Consider the following 21,399-nt stretch of genomic DNA (forward strand, 5'->3'; position numbering starts at 1 on the left):
ATCAAGACACTAATCGCTAGAACTTTATAGCTCTATGGCTGACCAATGCTGCTGACTGGTATTTTAAAGTGACAGTTCACCCCAAAGTCAAAAATACATATTTTTCTTCTTATCTGTAGGAATCTATCAGTTTAAATTGCTTTGGTGTGAGTCACCATGTGTGATATCAGCTACTGAGATGTTTGCCTGCTCCCTACTTTAATGGAACTAGATGGCACTCGGCTGGTGGTGCTCACAGTGCCAAAAAAAAAAACTTTTGAAAAACTCATCAGCAATGTCTCCTTCTAGAAAACATGACTCAAGATAATCCACCGACCTTGTTGTGAGCAGTTTCATGTAGGAACTGTTTTCTTTCCACCAAACCACACCTGCTAACCATATCACTGAGGAGAAGGAAGCGTGCATGTACTGCTAGCTTACCCAGCACCACTGAGCTAGTTAATGTCACAGCTGAGTTGAGGAGGAAGCCATTAATGTTTACATGTCATGCTGTCACAAACACATGCCTCTCATCCTTGAGTAGATGCACTCTTCCTTCTGCGCAGTAATACAGTTGGTGGATGTAGTTTGGTAGACAGAAAATAGTTCCTACATGAAACTGATCACAACAAGGTCTGTGGATTATCTTGAGTTACTAGGTTGTGATTTCTAGAAAGAGACATTGCTGTTGAGTTTCAGTGTATTTTTTTTTTTTTTTTTTTTTGGTGTTTTGAGCACCACAAGCTGAGTGCCATCTAGCTCACTTATATTGGAGAGATGGCAGACATCTCTACGGCTGATATCTCCAACACATTGTAAGTCATTCACCAAGCAAAATGCAGAATGTATGCAGGTTCCAGCTTTGAAAATGTGACTTGGTTTTTGGTTGAACAAATCAAATCAAGCCATTTGAAGATGTTACAAGATAATTTATGATGAGCTCTTTTTTTATTATCTTCTAGTATCTGAAAAATAAATGTAAAAGTAATTCAGGAGTGGGACAGAAGTTACTGTTAAAGTTTCTCAAGTCTCAACTGTATTTTGCATTTTTGACAAGTCACTATGGACCCTTAACCAAATGTAATGCTAATCTATATAGCAGCAGCAGTAGAGTGCAGTAACAGATAGTAGAATAAATTTACATAAATGATTCACACATTTAAAGTGCAAACAGAAGTTTCCACAGTTACTTTTGCTGTTCCACTATCCATTATTTCCACTACTGGAGATAGTAACAGCAAAGAACGTTTACTGACACTGATAACTGGTGATAGCTACCAATAGCTGCTGCGGAAAACAAAAGCGCTATCCTCCTTCTGTTTTGGTTGCACAATGATTGTCGCACACCCTTTGTGCTGAGAAACGAGCCTTCATTTTCCCAGCAGATTGCACCCAGTGGCAAACAGAAATGCATAATGAAAGTGAGGCTTGTAGAGAACTAGTCTTAATGCTGATGATGTCATTATTCTATAGCCATTACATTGTGCAATCAACATTTACTTCATGATGATAAGTTAAAGCAAAAAAAGTGTCTATTTCCACTTTAAAATGTATGTACATTACTTTTAAACAAATATGTACATTAATGTAGCAGCAAACAGTCATTTGCTATGCAAAGATATAAGGCAGATGTGCCTTGTATTACTGTGCAGTCTGTTTTTTGTTGACCTTGTACCCAAATGTGATAATAAAAGATATCATTTGTTATCTGCTTGCCATTGCCACTGCCCAAGTGCATTGTCTAACTATAGCCACTGGGAGCATTTATATGACAAACTCAGCTCCATTAACGCATAAAAAAACATCTCATTCTTGAGTCCTGTCCACTTCCCCAAACTTTAATCAAGCTGCAGACTATCTCGCCTGACTTCAAGCTTATTTTCTCTTTTCCTCAGCACCAGTTGACACAAGAAAATTAAAAAGCAAAGCTGCCCAAGCGACAAAAGGAGAAAATTAAACTTTTGTTGTTTTCATCAAAAGAATCTGGAGCAGCCGGCGTTGTTGCTCACAAAATTAGCACTGCCTCCAAATGCCACCAGCATCACAATAACAATCTGTAACTTGTGAAGGTTTAGCAGAGAGCCAGCCAGCCTTCTCATCCTAATACTTAAACCACACTTTGATGAAGTAAACAAGGGCAGACTTAAGTTAGAATTAAATATACACAAACAACACAATATGAAATGTTGTTTTGCTCACTATTTGTACAATAAAGGAAATATGGGCTGTTTGGTAATAACAGCCAAAGAACATGTACTTGATTTACCAAAAATTTGACTTTTTTCTCATTTCAGTTCCCTCCACGGAGCTGACTGCCCTCCAGCCATGTGCTCTCCTCTCACATGACTATTACTGTGATCACCAGATGTACACACTCTAACCAAAAAAAAAAAAAAGGGTAACACTTTACTTGAAGGTATCTACATAAGAGTGACATGACACTGTCATAACTATGACATGACACTCATTAACCTGTCGTGAACATTATATACATGTCATAAACATTTATGACTGCTGTCATTAAGTGTCATTCAGTTTTTGTAATGACAAGTTGACATTGTTTGGGTTGTCTTGATTATGACAAGTTGACATTAATCAAAGCGACACTACCAGAAGTTGTCTTTGTCATGACAAGTTGACATTGTTTGGGTTGTCTTGATTATGACAACTTGACATTAATTAAAGTGACATTACCAGAAGTTGTCTTTGTCATGACAAGTTGACATTAAATTTGTTTGGGATGTCCTTATTATGACAACTTGACATTAACCAGGATGACATTACCAGAAGATGTCTTTATGTTAATGTCAAGTTGTCATTAGGACAATGTCAAGTTGTCATAATCAAGACAACCCAAACAATGTCAACTTGTCATTACAAAAAAACGAATGACACTAAATGACAGCAGTCATAAATGTTTATGACATGTACATGATGTTTATGACAAGTTCATGACAGTGTCATGTCACCCTTATGTAGATACCTTCAAGTAAAGTGTTACCAAAAAACTTAATTCTGTACGGTGTGGTGGAAATGACAGTAAATCCAATGGACAGGTTTTCTTTTTCCAAAAGGACAAAACACTAATGCACCTTACAGCACGTGACACATTAAATTTAAATGAGTATTTATTTGTCTTTTGTATCTGAAGTTAATATTAATATGTATTACATTCAAAATTAAGCAGGTTAATTATCCAAAATAGTGTTAATTTTGTCAACAAAATGACAAATATTCGCTGACGTATTATTTTTTATGACTGAAAACAAGACTAGAAATTAAAAGTAGCGTTTGAAAATGACAACTATGACAAAATGTATACATTTTTCATCAACAAATAACAAGTGATGATAATGTGGAAGATGGACAGTAATGTTAGCTGAGCAGGAACAACAGAGACAAAAAATGTTCATCTACAGACTAAATCTATATAAAAATCAGGTGCCAAAATTGACACTATTAAATAATTTTGCTCAGGGAAAAAGGAAATAACAGAAAAACCACACAGAAAAGGACATTTTTTTATGGCCGGAGGAGACATCATGTTTTGGGGTTGTCCATCTCTCCATCCATATGTATGTTCATCCATCACATTCTCAAGAACGCCTTGAGGGATTTATTTTCAAAACTGTCACAACTGTCCACTTGGACTAATCTGAACTGATTAGAATTTGGTGGTCGAAGGTCAAAGGTCACTGTGACATGTTTTTAGCCAAAACTCAAGAACTCAGACACTAATCATGACAAAGTGATGACATTTTATATCCAAATGTCAAAGATCAACTTCACTGTGACATTAAAATGTTCTGCACAAACACTTTTCTTGCCATTATCGGTGACACTAATCTTGGGTGCCCACCTTGAAACTATGCTGATTGTATGGATCCTCTGTGCTGCTGGGGTGAAGATGTGTGCGAAGCATTCATGTTTTCACATTCTTCTTTTTAAAAGGGACACAGCAATGATTAGGTTATTTTAAAGTAAATAAAGCTACGTGTGGTGAGATCATTGGTTCGTAACCTCATGAGCTCTGACTGGGGTAAGTGAAATAAGCTGCTTGTTTGTTTGCCATGTAGGACATAGCTGTTTGGAAGGAGATTTTACACATAATGAACTACGTTTATTATTTTGGTGACACTAAGCTGAAATCCTTTTTTAAATGGGGTTATTATACTACCTAACACAGACGCCCAACACCTCCTAAAATCATTTCTTCACCTCATACACACAGTGGATCCCCTCGTGTGCTGGGCTTTGTCACCTGGTTTCCTGCTGCTCAGTGAGTGCACGGTGCAGCACACTGGCTCATACAAACTCATTACCAGCCTTCTACTGTTGACACAACGAGTCAAGTGGCTCGCTGCTGACCCATCTGCTGGTGCTGAACACATGTGACTCACACCAACACACACATTCAAAGGGAACACATACTTCTCTACAGATACTGTAGACACAGATGAATGAGCAAGCTCGGAAACATGCAGATAACTGAGGGCACACCTCACAGCATCTGATACGCACCAAGATGAATGAGCTGGAATAGCCCTGGATAGGAGTGTGCACACACACATAAACACACATTGTGTACATGCATGTGTGAGCCCTGCAGGTTTACAGACTGTAATGAAACATTCAGCTGGGCATATGGTGTGTGGATGGAAAGACTGAGAGAATTAACCGAGCTTATCCGGTGACCCAGTGAATGTGAATGCAACACCCCTGGCTGTGATCTCTCCTGGCAGTGTGGCAGAGCAGGTGACTGGATGGGTGGAATTAAACGCTTCTCATTTTCACAAGACAAACAGGCTTATCATTGTCTGGAAAAGCTGACAAACCGTCCAAGCCTGATCTCACCTGTCGTGCCTGTGACATGTGCATGACAGAGAGCACGCAACACAGAGTGAGTGCCTGCTGAATGGGCCCAATCTGCTTTTTAAATGCCAAAGATAGGAGTAATTAATGAGCGTGTTTATACTGTCAGTTAAGTGCTGATCTCCCTCATTAGCAAGCCTCCTCTAGATGTTCGAATGATCTAATCTGCAAAAAAAAAATCAACATCGCAACAGCTGTATTCTCATGCATATTCTGCCTTCATTACAGCAGCGACAGTGGCTGCCGCTGGGATCCATGTTTATGTTAATGACAGGGCATGATGACTTGGCAGAGACATGTCACTGGAACAGTGAGCAGGCGGTTTAAGGCGAGAAGAGTGCTCAGTCTCTGCTGCCATCTGCTGCTCACAGACAGTAAGAGTCAGTCAAAGGTGGAACTGGAATCACCAGAAATAATGAGTCTTACTTTTTAATATTTTTAAGTATTTTTCTTTACTTTTCATTTCCTATTACACATGATAATTTTACTAAGACAAGAATATTGTTGTCTTTTGTCTTTTTTTTGTTTTTCATCCAACACCCTCCTTATGTGCAAAATGTTTCCAATTTAAAGGAGCGCTCTACAAGTTTAGCAATGCGCCTCCATGAAGCTGGAGGCAGGTTTTTTAAAAAAAAAAAAAAAAAAAAAATGCTGAGAATCAATGCAGCAAAGAATAAAGTTCATAATACATCCATGGTTAAGCTATCTGGACTTGTTCCAGGTATATGTCAAGCTCCAGGAATGCTGGATACTGTATTTTCTGTTGTGCAACTAGTAGCATCTTTTCCTTAGACCCTTCACGCTAAATGTCTTTCAACGTTTCTGTTAAAGGGACGGTTTGGTGATTTGGTAAAGACCTTATTTGTTTTATTGCTGATAGTTAAATGAGAGATTGATACCACTGCCGTATCTGTCTGTTCAATATGAAGCTACAGCTAGAAGTGGATGTAGCCTATGTGATGTCATCCGTTGGTTTGTGGACCACCATTTTCACTTTTCAAATTTTGCTGTTTGCGTCTTGGTTTTGGAGCCAAAAGTGAGGGTTGAGTTGTGGAGGTTACACATTGCAACACTTATTTCTATTCTATTCCGACTGACAGGTCACCAAAAGTGTACCCTGCTTTATCTTTTATTTTACTCTAATTGGGGTCGTAGTTTTCTAAATGAACATCACGATGTACTAAAACTAGTGCCTGAGACTCATCGGGAAAATGTGTACCAAGATAAAATATCAAATGACGATTAGGGTCATTTGTCTCATAGACTTCTATAAAGTCAGACCATTTGCAATCAGCAAAGTCGCCACCTGCTGGCCATTAGAAAGAATGCAGGTTTAAGGCACTTCCACATTGGTTTCACGTAACAGACCCAGGGGCAACATCCACCTCTTTTATGCAGTCTGTGCAGCTAACCTGCCTTTGCCCCAAGGTAGAAAAATAATAAATCCTGCCTGCCAGCATTTCTAAACCTCACTGTTATATCTCTTTCGTTTAATCAGTAGAAAAAACAAAATATACAAATTTTACCTTGTGGTTTTACAGGGAGAAAGATGCTGGAAATATTTCTTGACCAGTGAGCTAACCTCGGCAGAAAGCTCACCACCTCATGGCTGCAGCTCTATAGACCGAATCACAATATTTGTACAATAACTTCTGGGTAGAATACCTCCGTGTCAAGTGTTTAAAAAGTTTAAATATCAGTTTAAATGTGCGCTATATTCAGAATATTTTCAGTGTTCTACCTTGCTGTCAAACAGGCCTTTCTAATGGGAAATTAAAGCGGTTAGCTTATAGCTCACGGACTCCATTGACAAAAACGGTTATTTTACTTGGATATGGGAATTACTGGTCTACTGCTGCCTTGATTCGTTGGTGTGTAAGGTAAATCAGTGAAAGAAATTATTCCAAATAGAGTGTACACTTACAGATATTGATTTTTTTTTAGGTGGCAAAAGTATGGTTTGCTGTGTCCCTGTAGCTTCCATACCAGCCTGCTCTCACTCCCAACCCGTCAAATACTGCCGCTGTGTTTGGCGTCAGATACTGACATACAGGGGCTCCTTACGCTGCAGTGTGATACGCACTGAGCCGCCGGTGCCCTGGTTTAAAGAGTGAGACAGTTTGTATGGGTAGATCATACAGTACAAACACCTGACTTTTATCTGAAGGCCCACTCTTGAGTGAAACCAAAGTGAAATCAAGTCATTGGAGTTATTTTAATGACAACAAAGTATGCTAGTATGTGTAGCATGCTACAGGAGTAACATATGTTACATGACATGACATTACGTTAGTAAGAGCAGACTTATTTTAAGCCACACCATGATTATTATCATCATTTTTATCATCATTATTTTTTCAATTTAACCATGTGCATTTGTGGCCTAAACTTGAGGAAATATACATAAAAACAAAGTGTTTTACCTGTGTAGTAAATTTATTTTAAAAAAAGACTGTATGCATCTAATGAGCAGAAACTATTTGTTTCCTGTTAAAACAGAAGTGTATTTTGAAAGGACTCAATGCATGTAACAAGTGTCAATTGAGATGCTGTCCCTGAATATCCAAAGCCAGCACAGGAGGCTACCTAGCACATCATGTGTAGGTCCACTGACAGAGTGGCAGTATTTGATGAGTTTGAGAGAACAGGTTGCAAAGACGCTATCAAAGAAGCACAGTACATACAATAAGCACAGCAGAAACGTCACATAAGTCGGACCATCATGTTTAACTACATGTTTAAATGTTACAGTTACGGCTGAGAATAACAACAGAAATAAACGATCTTGCCAGTTTCACATATCTATGCAATCATAATCAATTGCCAGCTGTCTACCCAGAGGTGACTTATTGTTAGCATGACGACATAGTGATTCGGTCTACACTTAACTACGTACAGTACAGGCCAAAAGTTTGGACACACCTTCTCATTCAATGCGTTTTCTTTATTTTCATGACTATTTACATTGTAGATTCTCACTGAAGGCATCAAAACTATGAATGAACACATGTGGAGTTATGTACTTAACAAAAAAAGGTGAAATAACTGAAAACATGTTTTATATTCTAGTTTCTTCAAAATAGCCACCCTTTGCTCTGATTACTGCTTTGCACACTCTTGGCATTCTCTCCATGAGCTTCAAGAGGTAGTCACCTGAAATGGTTTCCACTTCACATGTGTGCCTTATCAGGGTTAATTAGTGGAATTTCTTGCTTTATCAATGGGGTTGGGACCATCAGTTGTGTTGTGCAGAAGTCAGGTTAATACACAGCCGACAGCCCTATTGGACAACTGTTAAAATTCATATTATGGCAAGAACCAATCAGCTAACTAAAGAAAAACGAGTGGCCATCATTACTTTAAGAAATGAAGGTCAGTCAGTCCGGAAAATTGCAAAAACTTTAAATGTGTCCCCAAGTGGAGTCGCAAAAACCATCAAGCGCTACAACGAAACTGGCACACATGAGGACCGACCCAGGAAAGGAAGACCAAGAGTCACCTCTGCTTCTGAGGATAAGTTCATCCGAGTCACCAGCCTCAGAAATGGCAAGTTAACAGCAGCTCAGATCAGAGACCAGATGAATGCCACACAGAGTTCTAGCAGCAGACCCATCTCTAGAACAACTGTTAAGAGGAGACTGCGCCAATCAGGCCTTCATGGTCAAATAGCTGCTAGGAAACCACTGCTAAGGAGAGGCAACAAGCAGAAGAGATTTGTTTGGGCCAAGAAACACAAGGAATGGACATTAGACCAGTGGAAATCTGTGCTTTGGTTTGATGAGTCCAAATTTGAGATCTTTGGTTCCAACCGCCGTGTCTTTGTGAGACGCAGAAAAGGTGAACGGATGGATTCCACATGCCTGGTTCCCACTGTGAAGCATGGAGGAGGAGGTGTGATGGCGTGGGGGTGTTTTGCTGGTGACACTGTTGGGGATTTATTCAAAATTGAAGGCACACTGAACCAGCATGGCTACCACAGCATCCTGCAGCGACATGCCATCCCATCCGGTTTGCGTTTAGTTGGACGATCATTTATTTTTCAACAGGACAATGACCCCAAACACACCTCCAGGCTGTGTAAGGGCTATTTGACCAAGAAGGAGAGTGATGGAGTGCTGCGGCAGATGACCTGGCCTCCACAGTCACCGGACCTGAACCCAATCGAGATGGTTTGGGGTGAGCTGGACCGCAGAGTGAAGGCAAAGGGGCCAACAAGTGCTAAACACCTCTGGGAACTCCTTCAAGACTGTTGGAAAACCATTTCAGGTGACTACCTCTTGAAGCTCATGGAGAGAATGCCAAGAGTGTGCAAAGCAGTAATCAGAGCAAAGGGTGGCTATTTTGAAGAAACTAGAATATAAAACATGTTTTCAGTTATTTCACCTTTTTTTGTTAAGTACATAACTCCACATATGTTCATTCATAGTTTTGATGCCTTCAGTGAGAATCTACAATGTAAATAGTCATGAAAATAAAGAAAACGCATTGAATGAGAAGGTGTGTCCAAACTTTTGGCCTGTACTGTATATATTCACAAGAATGGTGTCCATTTTCTCAACCAACTCTTTGCAAGAAAGCAAATGAGTGCAATTCCCAAAATGTCTCTTTCTCTAAAAAACAAAACAAAAACTGCAGTCATCAAGCCCAAGCCAAATGAACAGCGATTACATTATCAAGGCATTTTCTTACTGAGCTACAGAAGACATTGTACTACTGTTTAGGCCAAGTAGTAAGTAGTAAGCCTCATGACTAATAAACTGACCTTCATGTGTAACATTTTTCTTTTTGGGAAATGCCTGTTACTCTCATATAACATTTAAAAACATATGCATAAAAATGACTTTCAATAAAGCAATTCCTTGTGTAAAGTCAATTTTATTTATTCTGATTCATAGAAGCATTTTTAGAAAATATACTCATTTTCAGGCCTGCAAAATCAGATTAAAACTGGAAGTGATCCACGGACTGACTTAAATACTCAAACAGATGGGGGTGCTAAGTGCATGATAACACATTTCTCAATCATCATCATCAGCATACACCAAAAAGCATACTTACAAACACAGTTATCAAATGATACATTATCACAAATAAAAACATGATTGTTAACTGGTAGAGTTACCACAATGGTTAGTGCAGATTTATATTCGGTATGTACACCTCCATTAGAATAAATACAGTACAAACTCACTTTTAGTAGTCACAGATTGTCAGTAAAAGACAGGGAGGGGGATGAGAAGACAGTTTTCTTCAATATTAAATTATTTTGCACAAATGCCAAACAGTTCATGATGAGCTTACTGGAGAGACATTTAACTACCGTGTGTGCTTTATGTACTGCAGGTCAGAGCTTCCCTTATGCCTGAGAAAATCACAGCAAGTGCAACCAGTTAAAAACAGAAAGCATACAGTACATGCATTTTTAGCAAAACAATGTTGACATGGATTAAAAGGAAGAAAAAGCAGCTGTTGAAGCTTTGTCACTTGAGTCCACACAGTTTTAAAAACTTGTCTCTCTCCAGTCCTCCTTGTTCCAGTCTTTTCTTCCCAGCAAACTGCTCCTAGTCCACTGGTAATGTCATAACGCGTCTCTGTTACCAAGCTGGGGACTCTCATAACCTAAACAAGCAGATACAGCGTCAATACATGACTTTAAAGCTGCACTTTTTACATCAGCAGTGGATCAAGTGATTATGTGTGATGTGAAAGGTGTCACCGAGCAAAATTATAAATCATCACCCAAACATGCAGTCTGCAGAGCTAAAAGGAGAGTGAATATTGGCCTTACATCCATTAGCTTAACATAAACAGAACTCCAAATGAATGCAAATGTTACAGCGTATGTGCTTGATTTCAACAGGTATTGGTAACATGTTCGCAACTTTAAAAAAGGTTTTTATTGACCCCCGAAATGAAATGGGAAAAGCGAAATGGGTCACCTGTAGTGCCAGACCCACAGGTTTAATAACTGCTGTTTAGTATCGCCATTGATTGCTCAAATTGATTAGTGCATTATTAAAAATATTAATGTTTACATAAAGAATTGATGCCAAAGCAGTTACATTAAAGTCAATAAAAGGTCAAATATAGCACAATACTAATATATTAATGTGGCTGCAGCTTTATAACAATACAGTATGGGTGTATATCCTTGCATGACAGCCTCTGTTATTTTTTGGGCACGTGGAGTGGGGATGTTTGGGGGATGTGGCGGTGTCATTGGATGTGGTGTCATTGCTGTGCGAGACTAATGGCTTAAAGCTTCGACGCATCCACAGAAAAAAGGCGTATATTAAGAGATGGATCTCTGGATTTTATGAATCAATATCGGATCATTTAAATAAAGATCGATTTGAATCTGAAAACCCTCTTTTGTTAAACCCTGCCCTAATAACTAAGCTTTGCATAGCCTTTTGGTTTATTTGGGATCATTGTATTGATTTGGATTTTTGTGCACGCAACTCAGCTTTCAACAACCTTAGTAACCACAGCGGACAAACACAACAAAACAAACAAAAAAAAGGCCATCTAAATAAATTAACCACCTGTACGCTACCTGCTTCATAGCCAACAGCACAAAGACAAAGCTGGCAACTAGCTAATGAACAAAGTGGGAAATTTAGCTGCTAAATGTTAGAAGGAGAATAAACATTAGATTCCCATTCATCAGAGGACTGGACACACAGCTCCAAATGAATGCTAATGTTTTGTGTCTGCTGGATGTGTGAATACATTACTAACAAGTTTGCGATAACAGTTTTATAAAAGGTGATAACTGCATGTCAGGTGTGTGTTTTAAGCTTGTTCTGCTGCCCCAAAGTGGCCACAAAAATCAATTGTTCCTACATGTTCAATAATCAGATTTCATTGTGTACAGACAAAGTAATGTGACAATGTGCCTATTGTGCAGATGATGAAGTCTTTGTTTGATGCATCCCCTTATCTAAACTGTAATCAGACAGGCCAAAGAGGTCCAGTTAGGTTTCACACCTTCTATTTAACTGGATTTAATGCCATCAGTTGTGACCGGTGGACCTTTTCATTATTCTCACAGTGATGGTAACTGAGGCCCATGCAGTAGGTACATACAGTTCTATATTACAGAGCTAATTGGCAGTGGTTTTGTCATGTCATTAGTGCCCCTAGAATTCCTCTGTTTTCGTCTTCAATGCCAAATGGCTCAGAGTAGAAACTGATGACAAGTCGGCTGAGCACGGCTGCCAATTATCTCAATAATACAATACAGTATCAAAAAAGGAATCTGCTCCAATTAAAGCAGGAGTGATGAAAGGTTGTCCTTGTTTAAATAAATGGTGAGTTTCTTGTTAAATAGCACACTTATCCAGGCACTATCAGATCTGGCTGCCAGCTGTTGCATGTTGTTTCTGGAAAACAGCCAAATTATGTCTTTAAATTATGTCTTCTGATCTCTTTCTTTGGTCAGCCTTTTATAAAATACCGGAACAAGCATGCACTCAATATGTGGGTATGACTCATCCATGTAGAAAAAGTCTACACAGAGAAGTTTTTCCAAAAAGTTAAGTACAAAAAGTTGCTGTACACACTTTTTTTTGCTTTTATTTAACTTCAGAAAGATTAACTGACTTTCATACTACTTTTAGTAAAGTTAAATCTGTACCATATTGGACAAGAATCATTATATTACAATCAACAGTGCAAAATCTCAAGGGTGCAAACTTTTCCGACTACATGGTTGTCATACCACACATATTTGCAGGAAGTGAAACAGATACATACACCTGGTCCCTGCAGGGTAGTCCAGAGATCTGTTTCTGTACTGAGGGAAACAGGGCTTTTTCACAGGGAATCTGCGATCTGAAGACCTCTCCAGATCGTAGGGGCTGTCCCGTTCCATGCCTGAAGGGAGATGGCATGAGACACACGCACACACACACACACACATACAGAGTGGGGAACTGAAAAGGGGTTGTAGGATGAAGCAGAAATGCGGTACACAGCCCGGAAGCTCTACAGGCTTGGGAGCACATCAAATAAGAGACTCACGCTGCTTTCATGTCATAAAAAATAACAAAAGGCACCGTGCCATCTTTATGAATTATGAACAAAAACAGCGAGATGTGCATTTGTCTCTGGCAGCCATGTGTAGAACTAAATAGCATGCATATTGTGTGTGTATCATATGTGTACAACAGCAGGGGTGCTGCAACCACACAGTCAGACATACAGTACCTATGTCAAATGAGTTGGACTTCCTGGTGTGACGTGAGGTTGCTGGAAATCCATTACGACCTTCTTCCTCGTCTGGTTGGTGGAATGGTCATAATCATCATCATCATCATCATCATCATCTGCACTTATTCTGTCCACATGACCTTACTGACTATAGACTGTATAAAATAAATGGACGCAGCCTTCGGGTCTGAAAAGTGAAGCCGTTGCAAACGTGCTTTAAACCTGCATTCTTTCTAATTGCCAGCAGGGGGCGACTCCACTGGTTGCAAGAGGTCCAATTATATAGAAGTCTATAAGAAAATGACCCTGAGTGATGAATATGAGTTTAAGGTCTGGATTGCTAGTTTCAAGTCTTCTTTAGTTCGGTATGATGTTCATTTTGTAAACTATGATCCAATGTAGACTAAAAGAGATGATAAAGCAGGGGATGCTTTGGGGCAGGGGTCATCAACTACATTTGCTCAAGGGCCAGAATTTTTCTAAGCAGACATCACAAAATTATATAAACCTAATTACCCCAGAAATAATTTAATTAATTGTAACAGATGGAGGGAAAGAGAATGTGAAAGGTGGACTACTGCATGCAATATTTTTGTAACATAGGCGATTAATAAATTAATCGGAACACTGATTTTTCACTTTTTGACACATCACTACATACCTACAATAAGCTGACTAACAGATTTATCACGTCTTTAGAAACTGCGGCTGGAATGCACGTAAATAACTCGTAATGCATTTTTTCCCATCTCAACTGTGTTAAGGATTGCCTTAGAATATAACTCATTTTCTTCTCCCTCACATTTTCTGAATTGATCAATATTCTGCAGGCCAACTGGGAAGCTTTGGCGGGCCCATATGTGGCATGCAGGTTGGCAGTTGACAATCACTGCGTATCCTCTAAAAGTCCACCCTCTCGTCTGAGTATGGTCACTTCTAGCTCCAAAGTAACAAGATGGCTACGGCCAAAATACCTAACTCAAGGTTTCAAACCAGTAGTCTACAAGCATACGTCCACCTCTTTAATACAGTCTATAGAATCTGAAACTTTTTAAATGAAAAATCCAAGAAAATTACATTAAAACAGCAACCCTGTTTAATAATGAGTGATCTATGACATCACAATTTCTGTCTACTGTGCACATTGTACCTTGATTGACGGGATCTGCTGCTTCTGTCTCAGGCTTGGCAGATGCTGGTGGGCTTTCCCTCTCAGAAGTCTCCTCCTCGGGAATGACTGGCTGAGCAGGAGGCAAAGTCCTCTGCTCGTTGGCCAGTTCTTCACCTGGACTGATGGGTGAGGCTTTCGGGGAGGTCATGACCTTTTCCGGAGAGGTCTTGTCTCTTGGGAGGTTGAGATCGGGCTGAGGAAGGAGCACGGCATTTAGTCAGGCATTGGGGTCTGCTGCATGAAAGTTACTTCAAAATGTGTGTGTTTCCATTGTTCTGTCTGTTCAATATAATGCACACGTACCTTATTGGGTAGAAGAGGATGCTGTCCCTCTGGCCCTCGCGCTCTCTGCTTCTCTTCATGCTTTCTTTCATTCTGGTCTTCTTCTCCTTGCAGCCTCCCTGCCTCTTCTGGTGAGACAAAAACACAGTCAACACAATTCTAAAAGTGATCCATCAGAGCTTTGCTTGAAAATTAAAATCCCTTGAGCACAAATGCTGAGTAACAGGTGCACATATTTCATGTGCGTTCTGTAATTGGTAAACCCTGACTAAGACTGGGATTGAAATCTCTTTCACAACATTTTTGCATCACACAGACAAAAATCAGAAGTATAACATAAAAAACAAACAGCGAGGCATCTACAATTATGGAGGGGGATGCTTTACAGTTCTGTGTTTAGTGTTTTCTACAACTTCAAGAGAGACAAAATATCATAACCATATTATGCATGTGCATATGTTTATACGCATGTTTATATGCTGATGGGTTGTCACTGATGTCATCTCCTGTTAACAGGGACAAACACAGCAGTAGTGATTATCCACATATTGCAGCAGGGTTTTCAATCAGAGGATAAAAGTCGACTTTTCTGTACCATTTCTCCATTTTCTAATGTCAATCTGCAGATTTTTGTCATTGATTTTATGACATGACCGGTTCTGGCCTCTTGCTATTGTACTGATCTTGTAATTCCCTTTGAGCCATAGTGCAGTCCATAGCTACTTTTGTAGCTGAGGACATTTTGCTCATTACAAAGTCTAGACTTGAAACCAACAAAAGCCCTTAACAAAGGCCCTCTCTCTGTCAAAGCCCCTATAGATTGGGACAGTGTACCTTTGGGACTCTCTGTCCACTTATACAGCATCTCTCATTAAACTCACTCTGACAGACTTGTCTTGAACAAATGTTCTTTTAATGATGCTGATCTAATTTTTCTTCTACAGTATTTTTTTGTATGACTTCTTCAAAGTTTTTCCCCCCAGAGTTTAGCTGTAGACAGAACAGTGATACAAAATGCCTCACTGCAAACCAGTATTATTAGCTGGCATCTATGTATTTCTTATTACTGCATGTAGATCTGTCAATTCATCATTAGCGTAATGCTTTCACTAGTAACTAGCGTCAACTGGGGCCCCAGCACTATTAAAAAAAGTGCCATATGCTGCATTTTAACATCAGCAAATGGACTTTGAAAAACAGCTTATAATTACACAGAGCCAGCCAGCTGCCAGCATTTTACACAAATTATACCATGGTGTCACAGTTTATCTGACAACATTATATTTATCATAACTTTCTGATGCTCTAAATTTAAATCAGTTAATTTTGATATAAAATTGTATTTATCAAATAGTGCTGATAACAGTATCTAACTCTTATCAATACAGAATATTTCATTAAGATTTTATGAACAGCAATGAGATGAAAAAAGTGAAGTCAGTATCTGAAAAACATGTAAATTAAGAATGATGTTTGAAAAATTTACATTATGTATTAAATATGCTGTTTATGGTAAATATAGAGAATGTAGTCAAGAGTTTGACTTTGCAGGACATTAATCCTGCATTAATGTGACACAAAATAATGACTGTGATTGTACGACACTAGACCAGTTTACTGTTTCCGTTCTTAATCAAACCTTAGAAATGTTAATTACTTGGAAGTTCAACCATCTGCTGTAAAATACAGTAGGCTAGAATAAGCAATAACAATAAACAGCACTTTGGTCAGCTGTGGTTGTTTTTGAATGTGCTCTTCAGATGCAGTTTGACTTGACCTGACTAACGCAGTAATGCTGGAAAGCATATACAATTAAACTACAATTTACACTTTGGCAACAGGGGATCATGCGGTTTGGTGTTTTGCACTGTGTGGTTAAAGGTAAAAGTCACTTTGGCTGTTTGTATGAGGAGTCTTGCACACTGAAACTCAGAGAATCAAAGAATACTATAAAACAACACCTGCTGTCTAAGTTGCAGTACCTAAACTCTCCTGCAGGTGTCTCTGCTTCATGACAGACAGACTGGGCTTGGTGCTCTGTGGGGGAGGCTCTGGCCTAGGCCCACAGGGGGCTACGCTTCCACTGCCGCTGTGTCTGTCCTCCTCCATCTCAGTCCGTGAGTCTGTCAGGGGTACGATCCTCTCCTGCCTGCCCGTCTCCATCTGTCTGTCCGTCTGTTGTTTGGAGGACACCACGTGGCCATTAGTCCGAGTGTCTGCTGGGACGTCTGAGATGGTGGTCGTTCTATCAGTATCTTGGTCCGACTCTTTGATGTCGCAGGTGCTGCTCCCATCCGAGTCCTCGATTTCTGCCCCGATGCAGCTGTACACCATGCTAACCAGGTCTGTGGACTGGAAAAAACAAAACACATATATGAGTCTCGAAAACCTTTAATAGACATACCTTACTGTATATATTGTCTAAACTTCCCTGTTGTCGATGATGTACAGAATCATTTAGCCGTCTAGTCTGATGTGAACAGTGGTGAGAGTGAAGGCTGCGATTAATATTTTGTAATTCTAGTGAATTTAATTATGCCAAAATTAAATTATCCCTCATTTTGCTGGGGATGTCCTCAAATCCCCTCAAGGCTCAGTGATGATCCATGGACTCTACTTTTAGAACCAAAGGGATTTGGAAGACTCCAACTCCGTGTGTGTGTGTGTGTGTGTGTGTGTGTGTGCCTTTGGGCGGAGATTTAAAATAGGCCATATAGTCCTCCACACCTCTGACAAGCTACACCCATACGACACAGATAAAGACAGAGAATAGCAGGTGGCGGACACAGCATGCATCTGTGCACTGTGTCGCGCCGTGTATAACTATAGGAATATGGAGCAGGATGCAATTAGGACTCCTACTTACCAGTGAAATTGGAAGCGGACAGAAGCAATGATACTGAAATAGTTGCACATTTGCATTTACTTAAACTGTTCGCTGTGCCAGATTGGCGCACTATTCCACAGAGGAATAATTCGACGTGTGCCAAAACGTTTTGGCTATTTGTAAATTAAATACCAGTTTAAGAAGTGTCACTCTGCTTTCAAAAGTCAAAGGTTACAGTTAGCTAGAGCACAGCACTCTCGGAGCTGATTGGGATTCACTGTCAGTAGCTGCTTACTGTAATGAGTGTCTGGATTTCTGTTGAACAGTGGTCACAACATAAGCAGTGTGACTATACCTGACACTGTACCTGTCTTTGGATGAGGCAGGGGGGGCTGGCAGCCCTAATGCCATGCACAGGTACACCCTGCATGGGCCGAGGTGAAGGCATGGTCCCGTTTGCTCCAGGAACAGTGCTCTCTGGCCTCCCACCCTCCTTAGGGTGCTGAATCATTGAGTAGACATTCTCCGAGGCGCTGCTGGAACGGACAGCCAGAAAAACACAAGACTTTTTGGTGAGTGAATCATATTAATGGTTTGACCTGAGAGGCATGGGATGATGTAAGTAAGTGGCGGGTGATCTAACCTGTCCTTGAATTGACTTACTTGCTATGTTTTTAATATACTGTGCTAGGGGTGTCTCTGGCTAAGAAATTAGTCATATCAGATTCATCAAGTGTTGCCTGTCATCGACTGATAGTCAAATCATGTTTTGTTTTTTGTTTTTTTTCTCATTGATCCATATCAGAGGTGTGGACTCAAGTCACCTGACTTGGACTCGAGTCAGACTCAAGTCCAAAATTTGATGACTTAAGAATCGACTTAAAAATATGTAAAAAAGACTTGTAATTCCTTGGCTTAAAACATCCAGTGACTCGTGACTTCACTTGGACTTGAGCCTTTTGACTTGAAAATAATTGACACAGTCCCCTAAGCCCCAAGATTAAAAAGTAATTTAAAAGTGTACCACAAATCAATTCATACTGTGACTCAACTAACGTTAACCTTATTTTTCACAGCAAGTCAACACTTAATTCCCCAGATCCACTTAGTTTGAATCAAACTGACAGCATCCAATCAAACTGCAGGAGAGAACCATGAGGAACTAATGTTAAGTTACCGACTGCCAGCTGGAAGACAAGATCCCAAAGATAAATTTGTTCAAGCACAAAACTATGAGGTGGTCAACAAAAAACAAACTGAAGTATGCATTATGGTTCAAAAATTGTAACTGAAGATGCAGCAACTTCCAACTTAATTTGATATCTGAAGTTGCATAAAGAACAGTAAGTCAAGGCTAATATTAACAATTAGCAAGCTGATGCTTAGCTGACCGTAGCTTGACAGCTACGTAACTTTTTAATAACAAAAATATGCAAATTTTAAGCAATTTTGATTTTTGTAAATTTCATATTGGCATTAAATTTGTTAAGGAGTGCATTATGCCTTGTTTAGGACTCGTAACTTTAAGTTTAGAACTTGGGACTTTTCAGTCTTGACATAAGATTTACTTGTGACTTGCAAAAACAATGACTTTGTACCATCTCTCTGATTCATGTTCTAATTTGTGACATTAGTTTCCATTTTTTTTCCAAACCACATAAAACAGCTGAAACACCAGACTGAACAATTTGTCTTCCTGACTTGGTATAAGAGTTTATTTTATAATGGGAGTCCAGCACTGTTTGTTGTGTGTCTAAGTGCGTGTGTGGGTGCTGCAGTGGTGCTGTCAAAAGTACTGATATGGAGCAGAGCCTTCTAAACTTAATCTAGTTTGGTTCCTGCTTGTGCTCCCTGGTTGTAAACAAAACTTTCGACTTTCTCTTAGAGAGAGGGGGTGAAAGAGAGAAGCAACTGTTTGTATGCACCTCCCCAAAGTTCAAAAATATTTAGCACTCTGCAAGCGCTAAGTTCTTACGTGCTCTGATTAACAAATCTATACCAAAATGGGCCGTTTGTCATGATTTATTAGAAGAAACCAAGAAATTCTGTGTATATCCAGACAGTCAGTACCCCCATATAGCCCAAATGCAATTATGTTTTTTTTCACAGCCACACTTTTCTGCAGCTGCGACGGTTTGACTGAGATTAGAAGTTGACAGTCTCCATAGACTGAGTTGTCTAAGAGTTGACTATTTGTTGTCACACCTTTAAAAAAAATAACATTATAAAAATAATTTAAAAACACATTAACTTACAATACAAGCTTGTTATTCCAGTGTCAACAATTTGAAAATGTAGTTAATGAACAGATCTTTGGCCCAGATGCTGTTGCACTTCCCACACACTGTGTGCAGTTGTAAAACAGACCAAAGAAACAGGTACAGAGAGCAGCCCAGTGAATGTAACAATGAACTATCTCTTTGATTGCTTAGCAACAATCTGCAGGTAAAACACTATACTGTACAACACTGTTAACAGTTTTTAAAAAGAAATTTCTATCTATAGCTACTCTTAAGATGAGTCAGCTGTTCTTTTATTCGCCTCTTTCAGACCACTGTAGGCTGCTGGAAAACTTGGCATCCATTTGCCGCAGCATGGCTGTTAAACAGCAGAGGCCATTGCGACAACAGTTTTCAGCATTGCCACAGTTCCTTCAAATTCAATTTATAAGCACCTTTGTCAGCTGAAACACATACGCAGCTCTCACTGAGTGCCTTTTTGTCCTCCATTTTGTGTCACACCTTTCAAAGATGAAGTTAAGAAAACCTACTGAGTGCATTTCTCTCCCCAAACTTGTTAATCAGTATAATTAATCTTTTAAAATAAGTTTTCTGCCTTCTGCTTTTTCCTCTTTGCAATACTGTCTACTTTTTAACTATGGAGCTGTTAGGGAACGGCAGCTTAAATGTATGCAATGCCATAAATTCAAAGCAAAGGAAAACATTTGGAGACAGCAAAACATTTTCTTCCATTAAAATATTTATGAAGCTATGAAGTGACGTTAATGCCCAGCGCTGGATTAATTTAACAGTCATCTCATTCTCTGGGTCCGTGCACTTAAATGTTAATTTCATCCCCTCCTTCCACTCAGCCCATGTGCTGCATACTTACTCTGAGTCCTGGTTTGAGATGGTGGAGTTGCGGTTCTTGCGGAAGCCGGAGAAAATGGACAACACGCTGCGTCTTTTCTTTCTCCTCAGCGACTGGCCCTGATGGAGGGATGACAACTGACTGAAGGAGAGAGAGAGGTTATTGGAAAAGATGTCAGAGCCATAGAACAGATGGAGACAGACAGTAGGATCAGATTTAGAGGTAATTTTGGAAATGCTGTACGATTAATGCAATTAGTCATCAACCGTTATTGACCAGTAATTGTAAGTCGTCATTGGTTTGCAGATCCCAGTGTTAACAGCCAACTACATTATGTGTTACTTATGCTAATGAACCATTAGACAATAATACAGCTTTTTATTCTGCGTGGGCCTGTACAGATGGTTTAATATATTTGAGAGAGGGCATATTTCATGCTGCCCCGATGAATCTTTTTCATGCACTGCTAGTGAACTTTGAGCACACACTATCACGTGGCCTTATAACTGTCTGGGTAGTCATGGTGCTCTCTGAGGTGCAAATGTCTGAGCCATGTATGATCATCTCAAAATCTAAATCAATATTTGTAATCTGAAGTTGCTCCCATATGACTAGCTTAAGAACTGACATTTAGAGTGTCAAAATCATCGTTACAACTCAAAGAACAGTTCACCCCCAAATCAAAAATACACATTTTTCCTCCTCCCTGTAATGCCATTTATCAATGTAGTTCTGCTGTGATTTACAGAGTGTTGGAGATACCGGCTGTAGAGATGTCTGCCTTCTCTCCAATTTAATGGAACTAGATTGCACTCGGCTTGTGGTGCTCAAAGTGCCAAAAAGAAGTACTTTTGAAAAACTTGACAGCAATGTCTCTTTCCAAAGAGTGTGACCCCGTTACTCAAGATAATCCACAAACTGTGTTGTGGGCAGTTTCATGCAGGAACCATTTTGTTTCTACCAA

General features: G+C 39.6%; 1 protein-coding gene across 7 annotated transcripts in view; it reads right to left on the reverse strand.

Moving 5' to 3' along the window:
- Positions 1-9,706: 9,706 nt before the first annotated feature.
- The window catches only part of carmil3 (capping protein regulator and myosin 1 linker 3), a 116,009-nt gene continuing 104,316 nt past the window's right edge, over positions 9,707-21,399 (reverse strand). For 2 of the 7 annotated variants that reach the window (XM_078172944.1, XM_033650443.2), the window contains exons 33-40: positions 20,457-20,576; positions 17,713-17,881; positions 16,501-16,870; positions 14,540-14,646; positions 14,216-14,429; positions 13,063-13,134; positions 12,610-12,729; positions 10,081-10,470 (exon numbers count right to left, since the gene is read on the reverse strand). In XM_078172944.1, the coding sequence (XP_078029070.1) occupies positions 10,430-10,470; positions 12,610-12,729; positions 13,063-13,134; positions 14,216-14,429; positions 14,540-14,646; positions 16,501-16,870; positions 17,713-17,881; positions 20,457-20,576 (1,213 nt within the window). In that variant the 3' untranslated portion in view covers positions 10,081-10,429. Of the gene's footprint in view, positions 10,471-12,609; positions 12,730-13,062; positions 13,135-14,215; positions 14,430-14,539; positions 14,647-16,500; positions 16,871-17,700; positions 17,882-20,456; positions 20,577-21,399 lie in introns of all 7 variants that reach the window. The other 5 variants (XM_033650442.2, XM_033650440.2, XM_078172943.1 and 2 more) reach the window with 4 other exon arrangements.

This window comes from Epinephelus lanceolatus, chromosome 12 (assembly GCF_041903045.1).
Source record: "Epinephelus lanceolatus isolate andai-2023 chromosome 12, ASM4190304v1, whole genome shotgun sequence".
NCBI lineage: Eukaryota > Metazoa > Chordata > Actinopteri > Perciformes > Serranidae > Epinephelus > Epinephelus lanceolatus.